Consider the following 17729-nt stretch of genomic DNA (forward strand, 5'->3'; position numbering starts at 1 on the left):
CCATCTTCTCGATTGTTTGAGAAAAAATCACTCGAAGCAAGTCTCTTTATTCTCCATCTGCTTCTCGGCCCTTCCCACTTTGTGCCTTTGGTATGGCTGTTGTAAATTGTGGTGTTTATTCCTGGAAGCTTATAAAGCCCTGTGTTTATCTCTTTTATTTAATAAAACCTACAAGTGGAAAATCAGTGCTGCTCAGACTGATGTTTGTCTCCATTTCTAAGTTGCCAATTTAAAACAGCTTAGAGATGTCACCAGTGTTCTTAATAAAAAGGATGGCATCTCATTAGTGATAAATCTGAAGTGAATTTCTTATGTTCTTATGTATAATGTTCATTGTATTGGGAGCAAGTATTAATTAAATGGTAGATTTCGGCTGTCAGTAAGAACTTTACATAAATACTCATGATACCAAGGAACAGTTGATAAGGCTTACAACTGCCCAGTAATGTTTTTATTTAAGGCATTTTTTGGCTTTTCTTCTTCTTGTTTTTAATAAGAATGATTTTATGCCCAGGAATTTTTTTTTTCCATTTGCACAAAAGAAGGAAAATGAGCTGTCCAAGTAATTTTGTATTTAGTTTCAGCCTGGACAGCCAAAATTATGGTTTATACTAAAAATTTCAATAAGTAGTAAAATCAGTGGCCCTCATCATTGTTTCATAATATTGATTTCACTATTTCTAAAAGTTGGGATCAGATCAACACATCCATAGCAAGAGAAATATCTTTTTGATTCTTCACATGATTTACTTGTTTAAAATTGAGTTAGTTTTTCTTGTTAACTTGTTAGATTTATGATTGACTTGTTGCAATGTGGAAACAATCATTCATCCAGTGCCCTTCTCACATGTAATAAATAGTTTAATTAGCTATTTAAGCACAATCCTTACAGTGGGGAAAAATTAAAAGGCAGTGGTAAATTCTCTTCTTCCCCAAAGCAGTGTAAGGAAAATCTTTGATAGTGTATTCATAAGGTTCCTTTCAAAATAGCATACAGCTCAGCTAAAATGAAATGGAAAGTTGTAGAAATTATGCAGATAATAACTTTAATAAAAAGACTACATGAAAATGTGTAGGTGTCTTAATTATGTAGAATATCTCATTGAATTAATCAAATCATTATTTCTTTGTCTTTGAGTACCCAACTTGAATTTAACCTTTCAAGAATTTTATGCATTAAAAAACAAAGCTTAAATTTGGAGCAGCATTATGAAGATATGAGTGAGGAAATACTATTCTGGAATAAATTGTTTTAACTTTCTTGGTAGGTGAACTTAGATTCTGCATTTAGAGATAATTTTACTATCTTCCCTTCCTTGTTAAAACCTAATAGAATACAATATACTCTTGAAATTTGAATTTAGAATTCTGTTGAAGGCAGCAGGAAAGGGACCTTGTTATTATTGTAGGTTGGTCCTAAGAGTGTCACTTTCAAAGGTGGCGATGCTCTGTTGGGCACACACCTTGATAAACTCACCTGTCCTGGCTATGTTCTGCTCTCAGCTGGAGTGGTCAGTAGGTTTAGGGAACTGAACAAGACCTATGCATGCATGCTAAGTTGGTTTAGTCGTGTCTGACTCTTTATGACCCTACATACTATAGCCCGCCAGGCTCCTCTGTCCATAAGATTCTCTAGGCAAGAGTATTGGAGTGGGTTTCCATGCCCTCCTCCAGAGGATCTTCCCGACCTAGGGATCGAACTTGCATCTCTATGTCTCCTGTATTGGCAGGCAAGTTCTTTACCCCTAGCGCCACTTGGGAAGCCCCAGCAAAACCTATGGAAATCCACAAAAGGCTGCCTGAGAGCTTCTTTTATAAGGATTTATCTTTAGAACTCTTAAGATTTTCAGAAGGATGCAGCATTTTTTGTGATAATAGATAAATAGTCTAGTTATTGTGCTGAACGTGTAAATGATTGTGTGATGAGTTGAACATAGGTTTTGACTTCTCGATAGTGAAGGGAGAGTACTCTATAGTACTCTCTAAATGACACTCAGTCAACCAGGAAGAAGGTTTAAAGGAGTCAGAGACGCAAAGACAATAGCTTTTCCAAGTTGATGGCTCTATTCAACAATTCCACAGAGGCAGTGAAAGTATTCAGGTAACATTTCTGGAATGGAGTTTTCTTTCTCCCCAGATGTTCGTAAGTAGCAGTAGTAGCCTACCCTGGGCTAGACAGAGACCTCCACCAGTTTATCCACTGCATGTTTCTCTATTGTTCACCACCCTGTATCATCTACATACAGCACACCTCCATTTGAAGTGCCTTTCATAAGGCTCACGTCACACAGGGATTCCCGGGGGGTGGAGGTGGTATGGGGGGGCCGTCGCAAGATGCTGGGAATTATACCTTTGAAAACTTTGTTATCCTAGGTCATTCTGCCATTGTAATGACTCTCCCCACCTTCTGACCTCTTTCCATGTCCATCTGTAACTTTGACAATCTTCAGTATAGTTTTAAAGAGTGTTGGATGGCCTCACTCTGCTTGCATGTGTGGTCTCATTTGCAGAAGTTGTCTTTTCAGAGCCTCAGTTTTTTTTTTTTCCTATGGAAATGAAGATGCTAATATCTTCCTCTTTGGAATATGGTAAAGATTTCATGACACATTGCTTATTGTTGGCACATACAGCAGCACATACTGAGCCCCAAATATATATGGAAGTCACACTATAAAATAATATACTGACATCTGCAAATTGGCAGAGTCTATAGCACCTTGAGTTGATGGCCCTGGCTCCTAAAGCCTCTTATCTAGGCATGCTCTAATCTCTGTATCTGTTCATTGTTACTTTATAGTATTTATTTATTATTGTCACCTATAAGTTTCCATAAAAATCAGATTTTTGTCATGAATTTAGGAATAATCAAAGGTATTTGTTGCTTGTAACTTTTTGATAGCTTCTGAGAGACTTTTAAATCACCAGCAAGTTCTTGAAGTCCCTATGTTTGTTTTGCAGGTGTAAATTTGAGCTCATATTCCTAGGTTTAGAAGGTAGGAAAATGGGGTAAGTTCATCATTGGTTTATGGTTAGGTCCAGAGAGAGCCCACAAAAGACTCCCGGGGGAGATGTGGCGAGGAGCAGCGGTGGTGAAAGCAGCATCTTGTTCTCATGCTTCTTGTAGGAAACTGAGCCACGGCGGTTTATGAAAACAGTGACAATTCATGTGTTGAGAGCAGAACTTTGGAAAACCAAGCAACTAGCAGACAAAGGAAGAAAGGAATATTCTTTATATTTGCTGTGGCTTTTGTTTGTCCAGTGGTTGTATTTTTGCTATAGCGCACCGAATCCTGAGGACCAGACCAAGGAGTTAACCCTCTGATCCTCACAACTACTCCGAAGTTCTCTCTTTTAGAGATGAGGTCTGGTCTGTGTGTGTTCTCACCCTTCACACTGGTGAGAATATTGTATTTGTAGATCTCTTTGATGGGACTCTTCTTTCTGTTCTTAACATAGCTCAATGCTCAATAGAAAACATAGGAAAATCTGTGGGTTCCTATCAAAAAGTCTTAGGGGCATTTAAAAGTGTTACCCACATTGCTTTATGTAAACATTTAGATTTTAGTGAAGAAAGTACTAAATGAGTAGAATTGTGACCTCTATGTACAAAACCTTGATTTAGAAAAAATGTAGGAAAAAAATTTAAATTAGCTTATATTGGGCCATAAATTTATTTGTATTTTTATATAGGTTTAAGAAGTTGTATTATAAAATATGGGGCTTCCCAAGCGGCTCAGTGGTAAAGAATCTGCCTGCCAATGCCGGAGATACAGGCGACATGGGTTCAACCCCTGAGTCGGGAAGATCCCCTGAAGTAGGAAGTGGCAACCCACTCCAGTGTTCTTGCCTAGAAAACCCCCTGGACAGAGGAGCCTGGCAGGCTACAGCCCATGGGTTACAGGAGTTGGATATGACTGAGAGACAGAATACACACACACGTATATGTGTGTACATATGTATATGTGTATATATATGTATATATGGGCTTCCCTTATAGCCCAGTTGGTAAAGAGTCTGTCTGCAATGCAGGAGACCATGGTTTGATTCCTGGGTCAGGAAGATCTGCTGGAGAAGGGTTAGCTGCCCATTCCAGTATTCTTGGGCTTCCCTGGTGGTCAGCTGGTAAAGAATCCACCTGCAATGTGGGAGACCTGGGTTTGATCCCTGGGTTGGGAAGATCCCCTAGAGAAGGGAACAGCTACCCACTCCAATAATCTGGCCTGGAAAATTCCATAGACTGTATAGTCCATGGGGTTGCAAACAGTCGGACACGACTTAGTGACTTTCATTTCGGTTATGTGTACATACATATGTGTGTATAACTGAATAATTGTGATGTACACTGTAAATCAACACTGTAAATCAACTATATGTCAGTTAAAAATAAATAAGAAGTTGTATTAACTCAGAAAGTGTTGGCCTTCTGAAGACTTTTCACTGTGGCAAGTTATATCCTAAATTTGTTTCAGCCACTCCTGGTCCTACTCTACCTGCCAGCTAATGTCCTGTGTTCTTCCTGCTCATCCCTTGCATCCTCTAGAAGTACCAAGCTCTGTGAGCTTCCTGGATTCACCATGTCTCCACCACATTCAAGCTTCTGCACATGTCAGTTGCTCTCCCTGTCCCATCGCCGAGGTTTCCACAAGAGGAATTGCTAGTCTTTGGTAGCACGTCTCTCTCAGGACTTACTCTGTTGGCCTCCAAAACTAAACGGCTTCTCAACTGGTGCTTAAAAGTTCTCTATGCAGTGGTCTGTGGGTGTTCATCTCATTGTACTGTGTCTGATCCTATCCTTTTCACCTTTCTCCTTATCAAATGTGAATATCTGGAGGATGGAGTGGGTTCACCTTCAGTTGTCACTCAATGACGATTCAGTTACTTGGCTAGATTCTCCCTCAAAGGTGCTACAATGTTTGCTTGTTCTCCTTATAAAACTGAATCAGAGGTAAAGTGTAGAGTGGAGATGCATTATTTGTCTATAATGGTATGACGATAGCCTCTCTTAGTTTTTATTTTTGCTCTATCAGTCTTTTTTCCTCTGCATTTTTACTTAGCGTGAGCGTGACATGTATCTTATAAATCATATAGTGTATTTTTCTTGCTGCTGCCTGATCTTCCTAGTCATCTTTAATGGTTCTTTAGATTTTCACTTAGTAGGTTTAACATGATGTGCTTATGCATTTCATTACCTTTGGGTATTTAAGTTTCTTTCCCTAATTTTAATATGTATGGCTATAATAATGGTAGATTGGATACATTTATAAGTTAAGAATTCCAGATCAAAATATGAAGTGAGAAGGGCATGGTGGAATTTGAGGACACTGTTGCCAGGCTGTATTGGAAATGCCATGTGGTCCTGACCAAGGGCAGGGAGCAGAAGCCCATAGTCACAAACAGGAGCTCTGGCTGTGTTCATAAACGTTTCTTTCTTCACAATCTTGACCCACCAAGAAACAGTGGGGGACAGGGGACAGAGCCAAGGATTTGGATTCAAAAAGTCTTGCTACCATTTAATTCTATCTTTCGTGCCACACTGAAGCTTAACTGCTTTGGACACTTTTTCGTCTGATCAGATGTCTTTAGCATATGATGATCCTTATTGTGGGCTCAGCACTGAAAGTTGTCTTGTGCTATTTCATCAAATCCTTAGAACAACTCTGTAAAGTAAGCTGAAAGAGTGAGTAACTCTCCAAATCACACAGGTATGTGCCGAGGTCTAAACCTAGTTTTCCCATCCTTCAGAGTCCTCTGTCCTGAGGCTTCCTAGAGAGACACCATCTCAACAGATGAATCTGTGCTCTGAAATAAAATGCAGAAGGCTAATTCTGTGATATCTATACCAAGGATAGTTCAGAGAAGAAAAGCATTTAGAAATATATGAACATATTGAGATGTTCATACTATTTTTATCACTATTATTGACCAATATTGCATGTGTGTGTGTGTGTGTGTGTGTGTGTGTGTGCACACTCAGTCATATCTGACTCTCTGTGGCCTATGAACTGTATAGCCCACCAAGCTCATCTCCATGTCCATGGGATTCTCCAGGCAAGAATACTGGATTGGGTTGCCATACCCTCCTCCAGGATATCTTCCTGACTCAGGGATTGAACTGGTGTCTCCTGCATTGGCAGGTGGATTCTTTTACCACTGAGGCTTGACCAGTATTGCATAAAACTATTTAAGCCTTTGAGAAAGAAATAGTGAATCTAGTTGCCAAAGCCTGACTTTAAGATGTGACCTTGGTGTGAGGCAGGCAAAAGTAATTGGTTCTATAGATGGAGAATTAACCAAGATCCCACAATTGGATAAATCAAAAAGGCATCAGTAAAACTAGAACTTGGTAAAGAATTGGGCTTCATTACATCCCAAGGATTATGACATTTCTATGGAGATTTCTACAAGTGTTGTAGAACTCAAAGAAAGAGAGGCCAGTGTTTCTTCTGGGAATGTCAAGATGAATGAGAATGAGACGTAACCTAGAGCTGAGAGACTAGCTGGAAGTTGTTTACGAATCTTTTAGACAAATAGGAAAGAAAGCAATTATATTACAGAGGTAGAATTGACAAGATTTATCCATTTATTGACATTTTTCTTCTAAAATACAAGTCAGTATTGTGTCAGTACTGTGTAGGGTTAAGAGCATTTGTTTTGGAATAAGTCTTTGGACAAAGTTCCTTAAGCTTCCTAAGCTTCCTTTTAGTCATCTTTAAAATGTAGAGAATAATAGTAGCATTCATGGCATAGTTAGAGTGGGAGAATTAAATGGAATAATGCATATCAGCGGCTTAATACAGGGCAAGTATGAGGACAGAGGAAGTGCTCAGTGTATGTTTATTATTATCATGTCACATCCTGCTTAAACATATTCTGTTGATCTTCACTACCTATTGGATAACATTCCAGACCCTTGTAGTCCTCTTCAGTCTGATTCCACTCCATTCCACAATCTCTACTCCACAGGTCCAGATGTCTTCAAGAGCCTGACAGGTAAAAAGCAAGTTAATGAGGCGATGGCGAACTAGGGACCAAGTGCTTCCTATAGGGGGCATCTGCAAAGTAACTCTTTGCTCTGTGGGAAGGTAAGCTCAGTGAGGTTACCTTTGAAGAGATGTTGAAAACCTGAGCTTCAAATGAAACCTCCCAATTATTAATTATGAACAGCTGAATCAGAATTTTTTACCAATAGTCTAAGACCAAACAGAGTGCACCTCCAGGCTGGATATGGTTTCTAGCTTGTACCCTCTGCTTTATGCCATTCCTTGGCCTTGCTGACTGTTTACTTTTCCTTGTTGTTCAGTCACTAAGCCATGTCTGACTCTTTGTGACCCTGTGGACTGCAGCATGCCAGACTTCCCTGTTCTTCACTGTCTCCCGGAGTTTGCTCAAACTCATGTCCATTGAGTCAGTGATGCCATCCAACCATATCATTCTCTGTTGTCCCCTTCTCCTCCTGCCCTCAATCTTTCCCAGCGTTAGAGTCTTTTCCAGTGAGTCAGCTCTTTGCATCAGGTGGCCAAAGTTTTGAAGCTTCAGCATCAGTCCTTCCAATGAATATTCAGGGTTGATTTCCTTTAGGAGTGACTGGTTTGGTCTCCTTGCAGTCCAAGGGACTACTTTTCTTTGGCGACACTTTATTCCTTTGTACCTTAGTACTTTGAAGCATGCTGGTCATTCTGCCTGGGTTGGCCTTAGTTCCTTTTCTCTGGAACTGAATTGTTCTTTTAGACTTGATTCAGCCTATTTTCTCTGAACCCATCAGTTCATTTTTTGTAATGCCAGAGCATTTTTGAGATCATGCTATTCTAGTACTTAAGACATTCATTTGCTTCTTTATTTAGAAATAATTATTAAGCACCAAAATGCATACCAGCTACAAGTGTGAGCTGGAGTCCCCGCTCTCCTAGCGCTCGTATTCTGGAGTGACGTTCATGTGTTGGTCCTGCCATGAGAAGGTGAACTCCTTGTGGCAGGGACCATGTACTTTTTGTCTGGTTTCCTCGGCAGTTAGCCCAGTGAGTCTGATACCCAGTGTATTAGTGTCTTCTTGCTGCTGTAACAATTCCCACAAACCTACGTCTTAAAACAACACAAACTTACTGTCTTAACAGTCACAGAGGTCAGAAGCCTGAAACGGGTCTCACTGGATTAAAATCCGGGTGTCGGCTGGACTGCATTTCTTCTGGAGGCTCTAGGGGAGAATTTGTTTCCTTGCCTTTCCAGTTTCCAGTGACTACCTGCATTTCTCGGCTTATGGCCCCTTCTTCCAATATTCTAAGGAAGAAGTGTGACATCTTCAAAACTCTCACTGTGACTTCCTTTTTTCTCTCCCTCTTCCACTTACATTGGACCTACCGTGATTCTCCAAGATACTCTCCCAATTTCAAGGTCAGCTGATTAGCAACCATAATTCCATTTGCAACCTTAATTTCCCCTTGATATCCAATGTAGCATATTCATGTGCTCTGAGGATTAGCACATGGGCATCTTTGGGAAAGACATAATTCAGCCTACCACTACTAGAAAACTGAACCAATGAATGAATGGTGAGTGATGAATGAAACTCACAGAGGCTGGGAACCAGTGTTGTGCCAGCCAAAAAAAGGCAGAAAAAGTAGTGTCTCTGCACTGAAGGAGTTGATAATCAACTGAACTGAGAGGGTAGGAGGTGATTGGAGGTCTTCCAAACCTTCCTTCTCATATTAAACATCTCCGACTCTTGCATGCTTTCCCTGACATCCCAGATTAAGGTTAGACCCATTGTTTTGTGTTCCTAAGGCACCCTCCTTAGAAATACTTCATCACACTTGTGATGCTAGCTCAATAAATGCCTCCCCCTTGATTTTATAGGTAATGAGTATGATAAAACTTATGTCTTACTTCTCATTGTGTAGTACTGAGCAGAGTGCCTGGCATATGGTAAGTGCTCGACAATTTGAGACAATAAATGAATGAATAAATAAATGAAGAATTAGAGAAAATTCAGTATTTAAACCATCTATCACTTTTCTACATTGGAGCTTTGTAAGCTGGGACCATGGACTGACATGGCATGCAAAATTGGGAAGGCAAGCATCTATCTGTATGTTGGTTTTTTCCCCCCAGTGGGGAGCAAAGAGCTTTTATCAGATTCTCAATGGAGTCCATGACCAAAAAGAGGTTACGAAGCACTCTGCGTGTGCAGAGTTCAGAGATGAGATAATTTGGCCATGGCAAAGAGGTGGAGGACACGGTTCTGGGGAATATGAGTAGAATTCTCCTCCCAAAGCTAATGGGGCCTTTTGGATTATTTTTTCCCTCTAGGAGAAGAGAGTGTACTGCCTCTTCTGACCCAAGAATCTACTTCCAAAGCTCGGAGGGGCATTTTAAGAAGAGCTGTCTTTTCTGAGGACCAGAGAAAGGCTCTGGAGAAAATGTTTCAGAAGCAGAAATATATCAGCAAAACAGACCGAAAGAAACTTGCCATCAACTTGGGACTGAAAGAATCACAGGTACTGATGAGCAGGAAGATGTGTGATCAGCACACAGCTCCTGATTTCTGAAGGAATCCAGTGAAATCCATTCATTTGGCAACTGTTCCTTGTACTAAGCATAATACTGGACCCCGAAGCATTATTGAAATGATTCTCATAATTTTTTAGTGAGTGGAAATATGTGCAACAGTTCCTGTTTGGAAATTGGTCCATTTGCTAAGAAGTCTAGGTTTTTGCCTGATTAATTCTTCCCAAATGAAAAGCAAAGGCTGTGGCATTTACATCATTACATTGTTTGCTCTGTTTTCAGAGAAACTGGCTGCATAATTGCCTACAAAAGCAGGAACCAATTTTCCTGTCTTTTTCTTCATTTCCAATCCAACAGTCAAGGCATAAATGAATGACTCATTAGTACCTCTAAATAGATGTCATTATTTTGCACTGTGGGTTTATGTCAAGTACAGTTAAGTAATTTCACGTTTGCAACCTTTACAAACCTTTCTTGTACAATGACGTTTCATATAGTTTTGAAAGAGACTTCCTGGCCTTTGGGGAAGTGCAGCATACTCCATTTAAAGATTGGCCTACTTATAAATAATTAACAGTATAAGGCACTGGCATTTTCCTATTTAATCTTTGTTATGAAATATCCCCATTTTCTAGATGAGGAAATGTAGAGAAGTAAACAGAGATCCAATGTCACAGAGTGAAACTGCTTTGGAGCTGGGCTCCCCACCCCAGGCAACCTGATTCTGGAATTTGCATTCTCTTTAACCTGGAACTACCATGTACATTTGTGCAGGCTGTTCACTGCACAGGGGCACTTGGCTCATGGGGATGGCAGCAGCTGAACTGCAGCAGGTACTCTGTTTGTCTAACTGGCTTTCCTGGTGCAGGGCTCCATCTACCTGAATTTTTTGAATCAGTATAAAAGCTTTAAAGCGCTAGCAGAGGCTCTGTGTTAACTATCATGTTCTTCTTTACTTCCCCTCAATACAAATGACCTAGTTTCTAACTTTAGATGTTATTAAACTAGTTGTTTCTGGATGAAACCTTTCTTAACCTTGCTTCCTTTCCCCAGGGAAGTAATCTGCCCCCCTGACCCCTGACTTTTTGTAGTCATAGGAAGCAGGACAAGGTGTGGTTGAGGCTAGTGGGCCTAGATCAGCCAGGATGTGTTTTCCTCACGTGTTTTACTGGTGAGCCCATGCCCTTAATTGACTGCTCTGTGCCTCAGTTTCTCACTTTTATGTAAGACTCAGAGCTTCCCGGGTGGCTCTCATGGTAAATAATCTGCAATGCGGGAGACACAGGTTCAATCCCTGGGTCGGGAAGATCCCCTGGAGAAGGAAATGGCTACCCACTCCACTATTTTTGCCTGGGAATCCCATGGACAGAGGAGCCTGGTGGGCTACAGTCCATGGGGTTGCAAAGAGTCGGACATGACTGAACAATTAACACACTCTGTGCTAGGTAAGAGGGAATATTGATAAGTACTGATTCAGGTAACACTCCTTGGACCCCAGGAATGTTTACATCCAACTGAGAAGTCAAAACAGAAGCTTACAAGCAATTAGATAAGAATATAAAACAACAATACAGGAAACAGCACCTGGCAGGTTAGTTACACTGCCATATGGGAGCTGGATCAGTAGTTCTTCTAGAACTTATATATCTCTCTGGAGCCTTACACTAATTCCCGCCTCTGGAGGGGATGGTCATATGACTGGTCCATACATCCTTGGGGAGTCTAGTGATGGGAATTTTCTGGTCCTCAGAGAAATTGTGGGGTCTGAGAAAGGGCCACATGAGGGCTCAGTAGGCCTGGCCTGCATTGCATTGGCCTGGGTAAGTGTGTAGTTTTGTAAGTTTGGGGGCCTCTGGTTGAATTGGAACTTGAGACAGGTGTTGTTTAGTTGCCAAGTCACATGAGACTCTTTTTCAATCCCATGGATTATAGCCCACCAGGCTCCTCTGTCCATGGGATTTCCCAGGCAAGAATACTGGAGTGAGTTTACATTCCCTTCACCAGGGGATCTTCCCCACGCAGGGGTCGAACCCGTGTCTCTTGCAAATGTATTGGCAGGCGGATTCTTAGGTGTTAAAGAGTAAAAATGGCTAGGATTAATCTGACAGTGCCCTGAGAAAGTGAAAATCCATAATAGTATATAGTATCTTCTTTAAAATGAACTATTGAAAAAGGATTGCATCCAGCCTATTCAATAATTTATGAGGAGTTGACTGTAATATTTCCACTCTGAGAAAACAAACTGTTTCCATATTTCCATGTTATCTCTCAGTTTTTATCCATAGGCACATAGCTGTACATAGTTGATTGTATTGGTTTTAAAATTCAAATGCCTCAGGAAAGAATGTTTTTTATCTCGTTGAATTTGGTGAACAGCTCAGAAGTAGGTTAACATTTTCTTATTTCATATGTTGTCATTGTTGTTGTTTAGTCACTAAATTGTGTCCGACTCTTTATGATGCTACAGACTCCAGCATGTTAGGCTCCTCTGTTCACTATGTCCTGGAGTTTGCTCAAATTCAGGTCCATGAGTCAATGATGCTGTCTGACTTTCTCATCCTCTGTCATCCCCTTCTCCTCCTGCCCTCAATCTTTCCCAGCATCAGGGTCTTTTCCAGTGAGTTGGCTCTTTGTATCAGATGGCCAAAGTATTGGAGCTTCAGCATCAGTCCTTCCAATGAATATTTAGGGTTGATTTCCTTTAGGATTGACTGATGTGATCTTCTTGCTGTCCAAGAGACTCTCAAGAGTCTTCTCCAGCACCACAAATCAAAAACATCAATTGTTCGGCAGTCAGCCTTCTTTATGGTCCAACTCTCACATCTGTACATGACTACTGGAAAAACCAAAGTTTTAACTATACAAACCTTTGATGACAAAGTGATATCTCTGTTTTTTAATACACTGTCTAAATTTGTCATTGCTTTCCTTCCAAGGAGCAAGCATCTTTTAATTTCACAGCTTCAGTCACTGTCCTCAGTGATTTCGGAATCCAAGAAAATAAAATCTGTCACTGCTCCCACTTTCTCCCCTTCTATGTGCCATGAAGTGATGGGACTGGATGCCATGATCTTAGTTTTCTGAATGTTGAGTTTTAAGCCAGTTTTTTTTTTTTCACTTTTCTCTTTCACCCCCATAGTCTCTTTAGTTCTTCTTTGCTTTCTGCCATTAGAGTGGTATCATTTCCATATCTGAGGTTGTTGATATTTCTCCTGGCAATCTTGATTCCAGCTTGTGATTCACCCAGCCCAGCATTTCTCATGATGTTCTCTGCATATAAGTTAAATAGACACAGTGACAATATATAGCCTTGTCATACTCCTTTCCCAAATAAGCTTATATATTTGTCATATATGCATGAACACATAAAAAATACATGCTAAGTCGCTTTAGTTGTGTCCTACTCTTTGTGACCCTTCGGGCTGTAGCCTGCCAGGCTGCTCTGTCCATGGTGTTCTCCAGGCAAGAATACTGGAGTGGGTTGCCATTCCTTCCTCCAGGGAATCTTCCCGACCTATGGATTGAACCAGTCTCTTACATCTCTTGGATTGGCAAGTGTGTTCTTTACCACTAGTGCCACTTGAGAAGCCCTATTAAAAAAAAAGATAGACTCTTGCATAATGATTACCACATCCCCTGACATTTGATGTCATTTACATAGAATAAAATAGCTACTTCTGCTATTTCTGTTTTACAGATGGAAGAAGCTGTGACCTAGAAGCACATATATGTATTTTTAGGTAGAAATGGGATCACACTCTGCACATATTTTGATGTTTGCCAAAGGACAATACGAACCACCTGTGTAACCAGCATGCAGCTCAGGCGGTAGGACTTTACCATGGGGCCAGGTGCCCCCGCACACCCGCTCCCAGGCGCTACCTGCTCCTTCCCGACTGAACTGTGTGGATTAGTTTGCTCATTTTTGTGCTTTGTATAAATAATATCACTCAGTTCCTATTCTTTGGTGTATGGCTTCTTTCACTGACCATACATTGTGAGATTCATCCATGTGGCTGTGTTGTAGCAGTAGCTCATTTATAGTTATTACTGCTTAGTATTACAGGGTACACCATGGTTTATCCATTCAATGGTGGCCATTGGGATTGTTCCCATTTTTTGGCTATTGTGAAAATGCTGTTGACAATGACTATTGTTTTACACTTTGCTTCCCCCCTGCCCCCATTCAAATGTCATGAGATAGATATCCTTGCATATCTTCATACATATTTACTTCATTTTTCTTCGGTGTCTTAGAACTGACCATTACATGGACATACTGTAATTCACTCAGCCATCTTCAGCTTTAAGTTACTTCCTAGTTTTTACTATTACATATCTTTATGCACTTTAAAAATATTAAAAGTAAGATAGGAAACTAGGAGTGGGACTTATAGGTTAAAGTTTATGTACATTTTAAATTGTGATCAATTAAAAAATTCCTTTCCAAATATAATATTGTATCAAGATATTGAATTGTGTCAGATTTCACTCCTGCTAATGAACAGTCCCCCTTTTTTAAATAGTCCCATTATTAAATTTTTGAAAATGTTGCCACCTTTATTGGCAGCTTGTATTTGTTATTTTTTTCCTAGTTATCAGAACTTGGGAATCTTTTAATCATTTTACTGGTTATTTTCATCTGAATTTAGACTTCTCATGGCTATACCATTTCATTTCTATCATATTGTCTTTTTGTTGATGGATATGCAGCAATTATTTTGTCTGTTAATCAAAATATTTGAAATATTATGGTTAGTAACATTTTCCTGTTAACAGTTGTCACAGAAATCCCTTCCAAGTTTGTGGCTTTTCTTTTTTGTGGTAAAATACAAATAACATAAAATTTACCATTTTTAACCTTTTGGAAGTGTGGTAAAATACAAATAACATAAAATTTACCATTTTAACCTTTTGGAAGTGTACAGTTCACTGGCATGAAGTACATTCACATTGTTAGGCAGCCATCATCACCATCCATTCCAGAACTTTTTTCATCGCTCAAAACTGAAGTTTCACACTCATTAAGCAGTGATTCCGTGTTTCTCCCTGCCCCAAGCACCTGGCAACCACCATTCTATTTTCTGTCTCTATGAATTTGACTACTCTAGGTACTTCATATAAGTGGAATCATACTGTATTTGTCCTTTTGTTACTGGCATATTTCACTGGATATAATGTCTTCAAGTTCCATCTGTATTGTAGCATGTGTTAGAGCTTTCTTCCTTGTTGGGGCTGATGATATTCAGTTGTATATATAGACCACATTTCATTTATTCATTCCTCCATCAATGGTCATTTGAGTTGCTTCCACCTTTTGGCTAGTATAAGCATTGCTGCTGTGAACGCTGTGTGTACAAATACCTCTTTGAGTCCCTACTTTTAATTCTTCTGGGTAATTTGTGGCTTTTTCATATGCTTATGGTCATCTTTATTTGTCCAAAAGTTTCTCCTTTTTATGTAGTCAAATCTAGCTTTCCTTTTGTAGCCTTACTGTTTCGTGTCATGCTTAAGAAAACATTCATCTCCCTAAGACTGTAATGATCATCTCTTATATTTTCTTCTAGAACGTTCATAGCTTTGTGCTTACGTTTAGCTGTCTTATCTATCTGAGATTTTTATGGAGAGGTAGAACTTTTATGCATGTATGTGTGCTACGTTGCTTCGGTCATGTCCTGACTCTTCGTGCCCCAAGGACTGTAGCCCACCAGGCTCCTCTGTCCATGGGATTCCACAGGCAAGATTAGTTTAATGGGTTGCCATGCCCTGCTCCAGGGATCTTTCTGACCCAGGGATCGAACCCAGGTCTCCTGCATTGCAGGCAGATTCTTTACCACTGAGCCACTGGGGAAGCCCAGAACTTTTATGATTTTCCCCAAGCACATACATTTGTCCCAATATCACTTATGGTACACTTGTCCCAATACCACTTATGAAAAAACTTCTTTTATGATTTTCTTCAAATTGAGAAATTACTCAAAAATTTTCTAGACAGAAAAGCTAACAGGAGAAGAAAATAATTGATGTGATGAAAAGGCAAGAATCACTAATGGGAACATATAACTGTCTTAGTAAAAACCCATTAGAAATACTTGGCAGATTTTCTGGGAGTAAATGCCTACTGCAAATAATAAATGAGTTTATGAACAGAACCAAGTGCTCTGGTATGTACACAGTAGTACTGTTTTCTTATGAAAAACCTTGTAACTGAGACGGCTGTGTTTTGGACTCAGCTGCCTGCAATAAGCTTCTTTTTGTAGCCATTTTGGACATTGCCACTCACTTTGAAAGAATGTTTTGCCAATCTGGAAAGACCATCTAAGTTAAAGTTAGAATTTTACTTCATTGGGAGAAATATTTGGTTTGTACACTTTAATAATTATTTCTTTAGGTAAAAATTTTCCAGTTTTTGTTTTAAAAATGGAAAGCTACTCAGAAGGATGCAGTGTAATGCACAGGAAAGAAATGTGATTGACTTTTCAACCACCAGGAAACCAATTGTGATGTTTTCTGCTCAGTTAATTACATAGTAGGTAAAGAGGGAAGTTAGTAAAAAAGATGGGGGCAGAATGGCTCAGATTAGAAACTACCATCATAAGCACTTTAAGGTTCATTACAATCAGTTGTAATTTATTGAGCCTAATTCTTTGAAGTTGATAAGCCGTGGGAGTACTCGAACTTGGAAATTATATTAAGCCTGGAATTTATCTAAGCATTATGAAATATATTCTTAATTTAGTCTCCAAAAGTTTCTGATGAAGTTTGAATGTTTATAGGAGCCTCTGCCCTGGAGTGGGACTGTCACTGAGTCTAGTCTAAGTACTTCCGTTTCACAAGCTGTTTGACCTTGAGCTAGTTCATTGCTTTGAGCCTCAGTTTTCTTATGTGAGCAATAAGGACTTCTTGTAGTCACTGTGAGGATCAAATTTTAAAATCTATGTTGAGTGCCTGGCTTGACACCTGGCACCAAAAAAAAAAAAAACAACAAAAACCCCAAACCACTCAAATGATATTACCAGCTGATAACATTTCCTTTGGATAAATAATTTAGCATAGACTATATGATGTTTTAAAATATTGAAGAGAGTTAAACCAGTCTTGAAAGATGTCTGACTTAACCACAGTTGTTTTGTTTCATAAGTGTGTGTGTGGAGATGTTATGTTAAAATAATTTCTCAGATATTTCTGGACTGAAAAACTACAAGGACTTTGCTAGGCTGGCTCTCATAATAAGGCATTCTGTGGAATGAACAGTGGGAAAAATTACAGTTTAAAATGCTGAAGTGAAGTAATGTGGAGTTAAGTGATCATTTTGTTCAATTACTTTATTACTAGGTGAAAATCTGGTTTCAGAACAGAAGAATGAAATGGCGGAATTCCAAAGAAAAGGAAGTACTTTCCAACAGGTGTCTCCAAGAAGTAGTCCTTCAAGAGGACCCCCTCTCGCGATCGGCTCTAGGTTTCCCTTCTCCATGTGCTTCACTCTGGGAAGTCTCCCAGCAGCACTTGAGTCCAGGATGGAGGGAGAATTCGCCTGAACCTTCGGAGAGACTAATCCAGGGGAGTCCAGGGGCAGAGGCACTGCCCCCAGATGCAAAGTCACTGCAAGGTGCCTTGTATTTGTGTTCTGAAGAGGACGCAAGAGACGAGAGTGTACTTACTGGCACAGTGTGAATGGACACAGTCTGCCATGTTAACTTAAAAGAACGCTTGATTAATAACATTCGGGCTTTAAAGCCTGCTAGCTTTGCCTCATCAGTGCCTAATGCCTAATACCTTAGGAGTGAAACATGGACTAATGTTTTAGGAAGCTGTCTCCAGTGTTCTCTTATTTGGGTCCTAGACTCAGATTTAATTTGTAAGCGGAACAGAATCTCCTGGAAATTGCAATGAAGCTAAAAAAAAAAAACAAAAAAAAACCAAGAATAATAGTTGACTGTTGCTGCTCTGAGTTTGTGCATATATGCTTGTGTCTCTATGTGTGCATATATATATAAATAGTCATTAAAAATACATTAGTAGAAACTAGTTCCTTTCTATATAGTGCATTGAGCAAATTCACTTCCTTTTATATGAAGAAAAACCAACGATGGACTGAATGTTTTTAATTTTTTTTAAATTATGTGAAATTTGGACTTTAGTGCAAATTTTCGTATCAGTAGAACATGTTTTTAAAAATTCTCTATTTTCTAGCTTCTTTCAGTATCCAGCTATAAATGATTTTTAAC

The 17729-nt window shown here is 39.6% G+C and overlaps 1 protein-coding gene across 1 annotated transcript in view; it reads left to right on the top strand.

Moving 5' to 3' along the window:
- The window catches only part of DBX2 (developing brain homeobox 2), a 36984-nt gene extending 19574 nt beyond the window's left edge, over positions 1–17410 (top strand). Inside the window, exons 3-4 of the mRNA XM_018049093.1 lie at positions 9304–9491; positions 16837–17410. Of these exons, the coding sequence (XP_017904582.1) occupies positions 9304–9491; positions 16837–17175 (527 nt within the window). The 3' untranslated portion in view covers positions 17176–17410. The remainder of the gene's footprint in view (positions 1–9303; positions 9492–16836) is intronic.

Source organism: Capra hircus, chromosome 5 (genome assembly GCF_001704415.2).
Source record: "Capra hircus breed San Clemente chromosome 5, ASM170441v1, whole genome shotgun sequence".
In the NCBI taxonomy this organism is placed as follows: Eukaryota; Metazoa; Chordata; class Mammalia; order Artiodactyla; family Bovidae; genus Capra; species Capra hircus.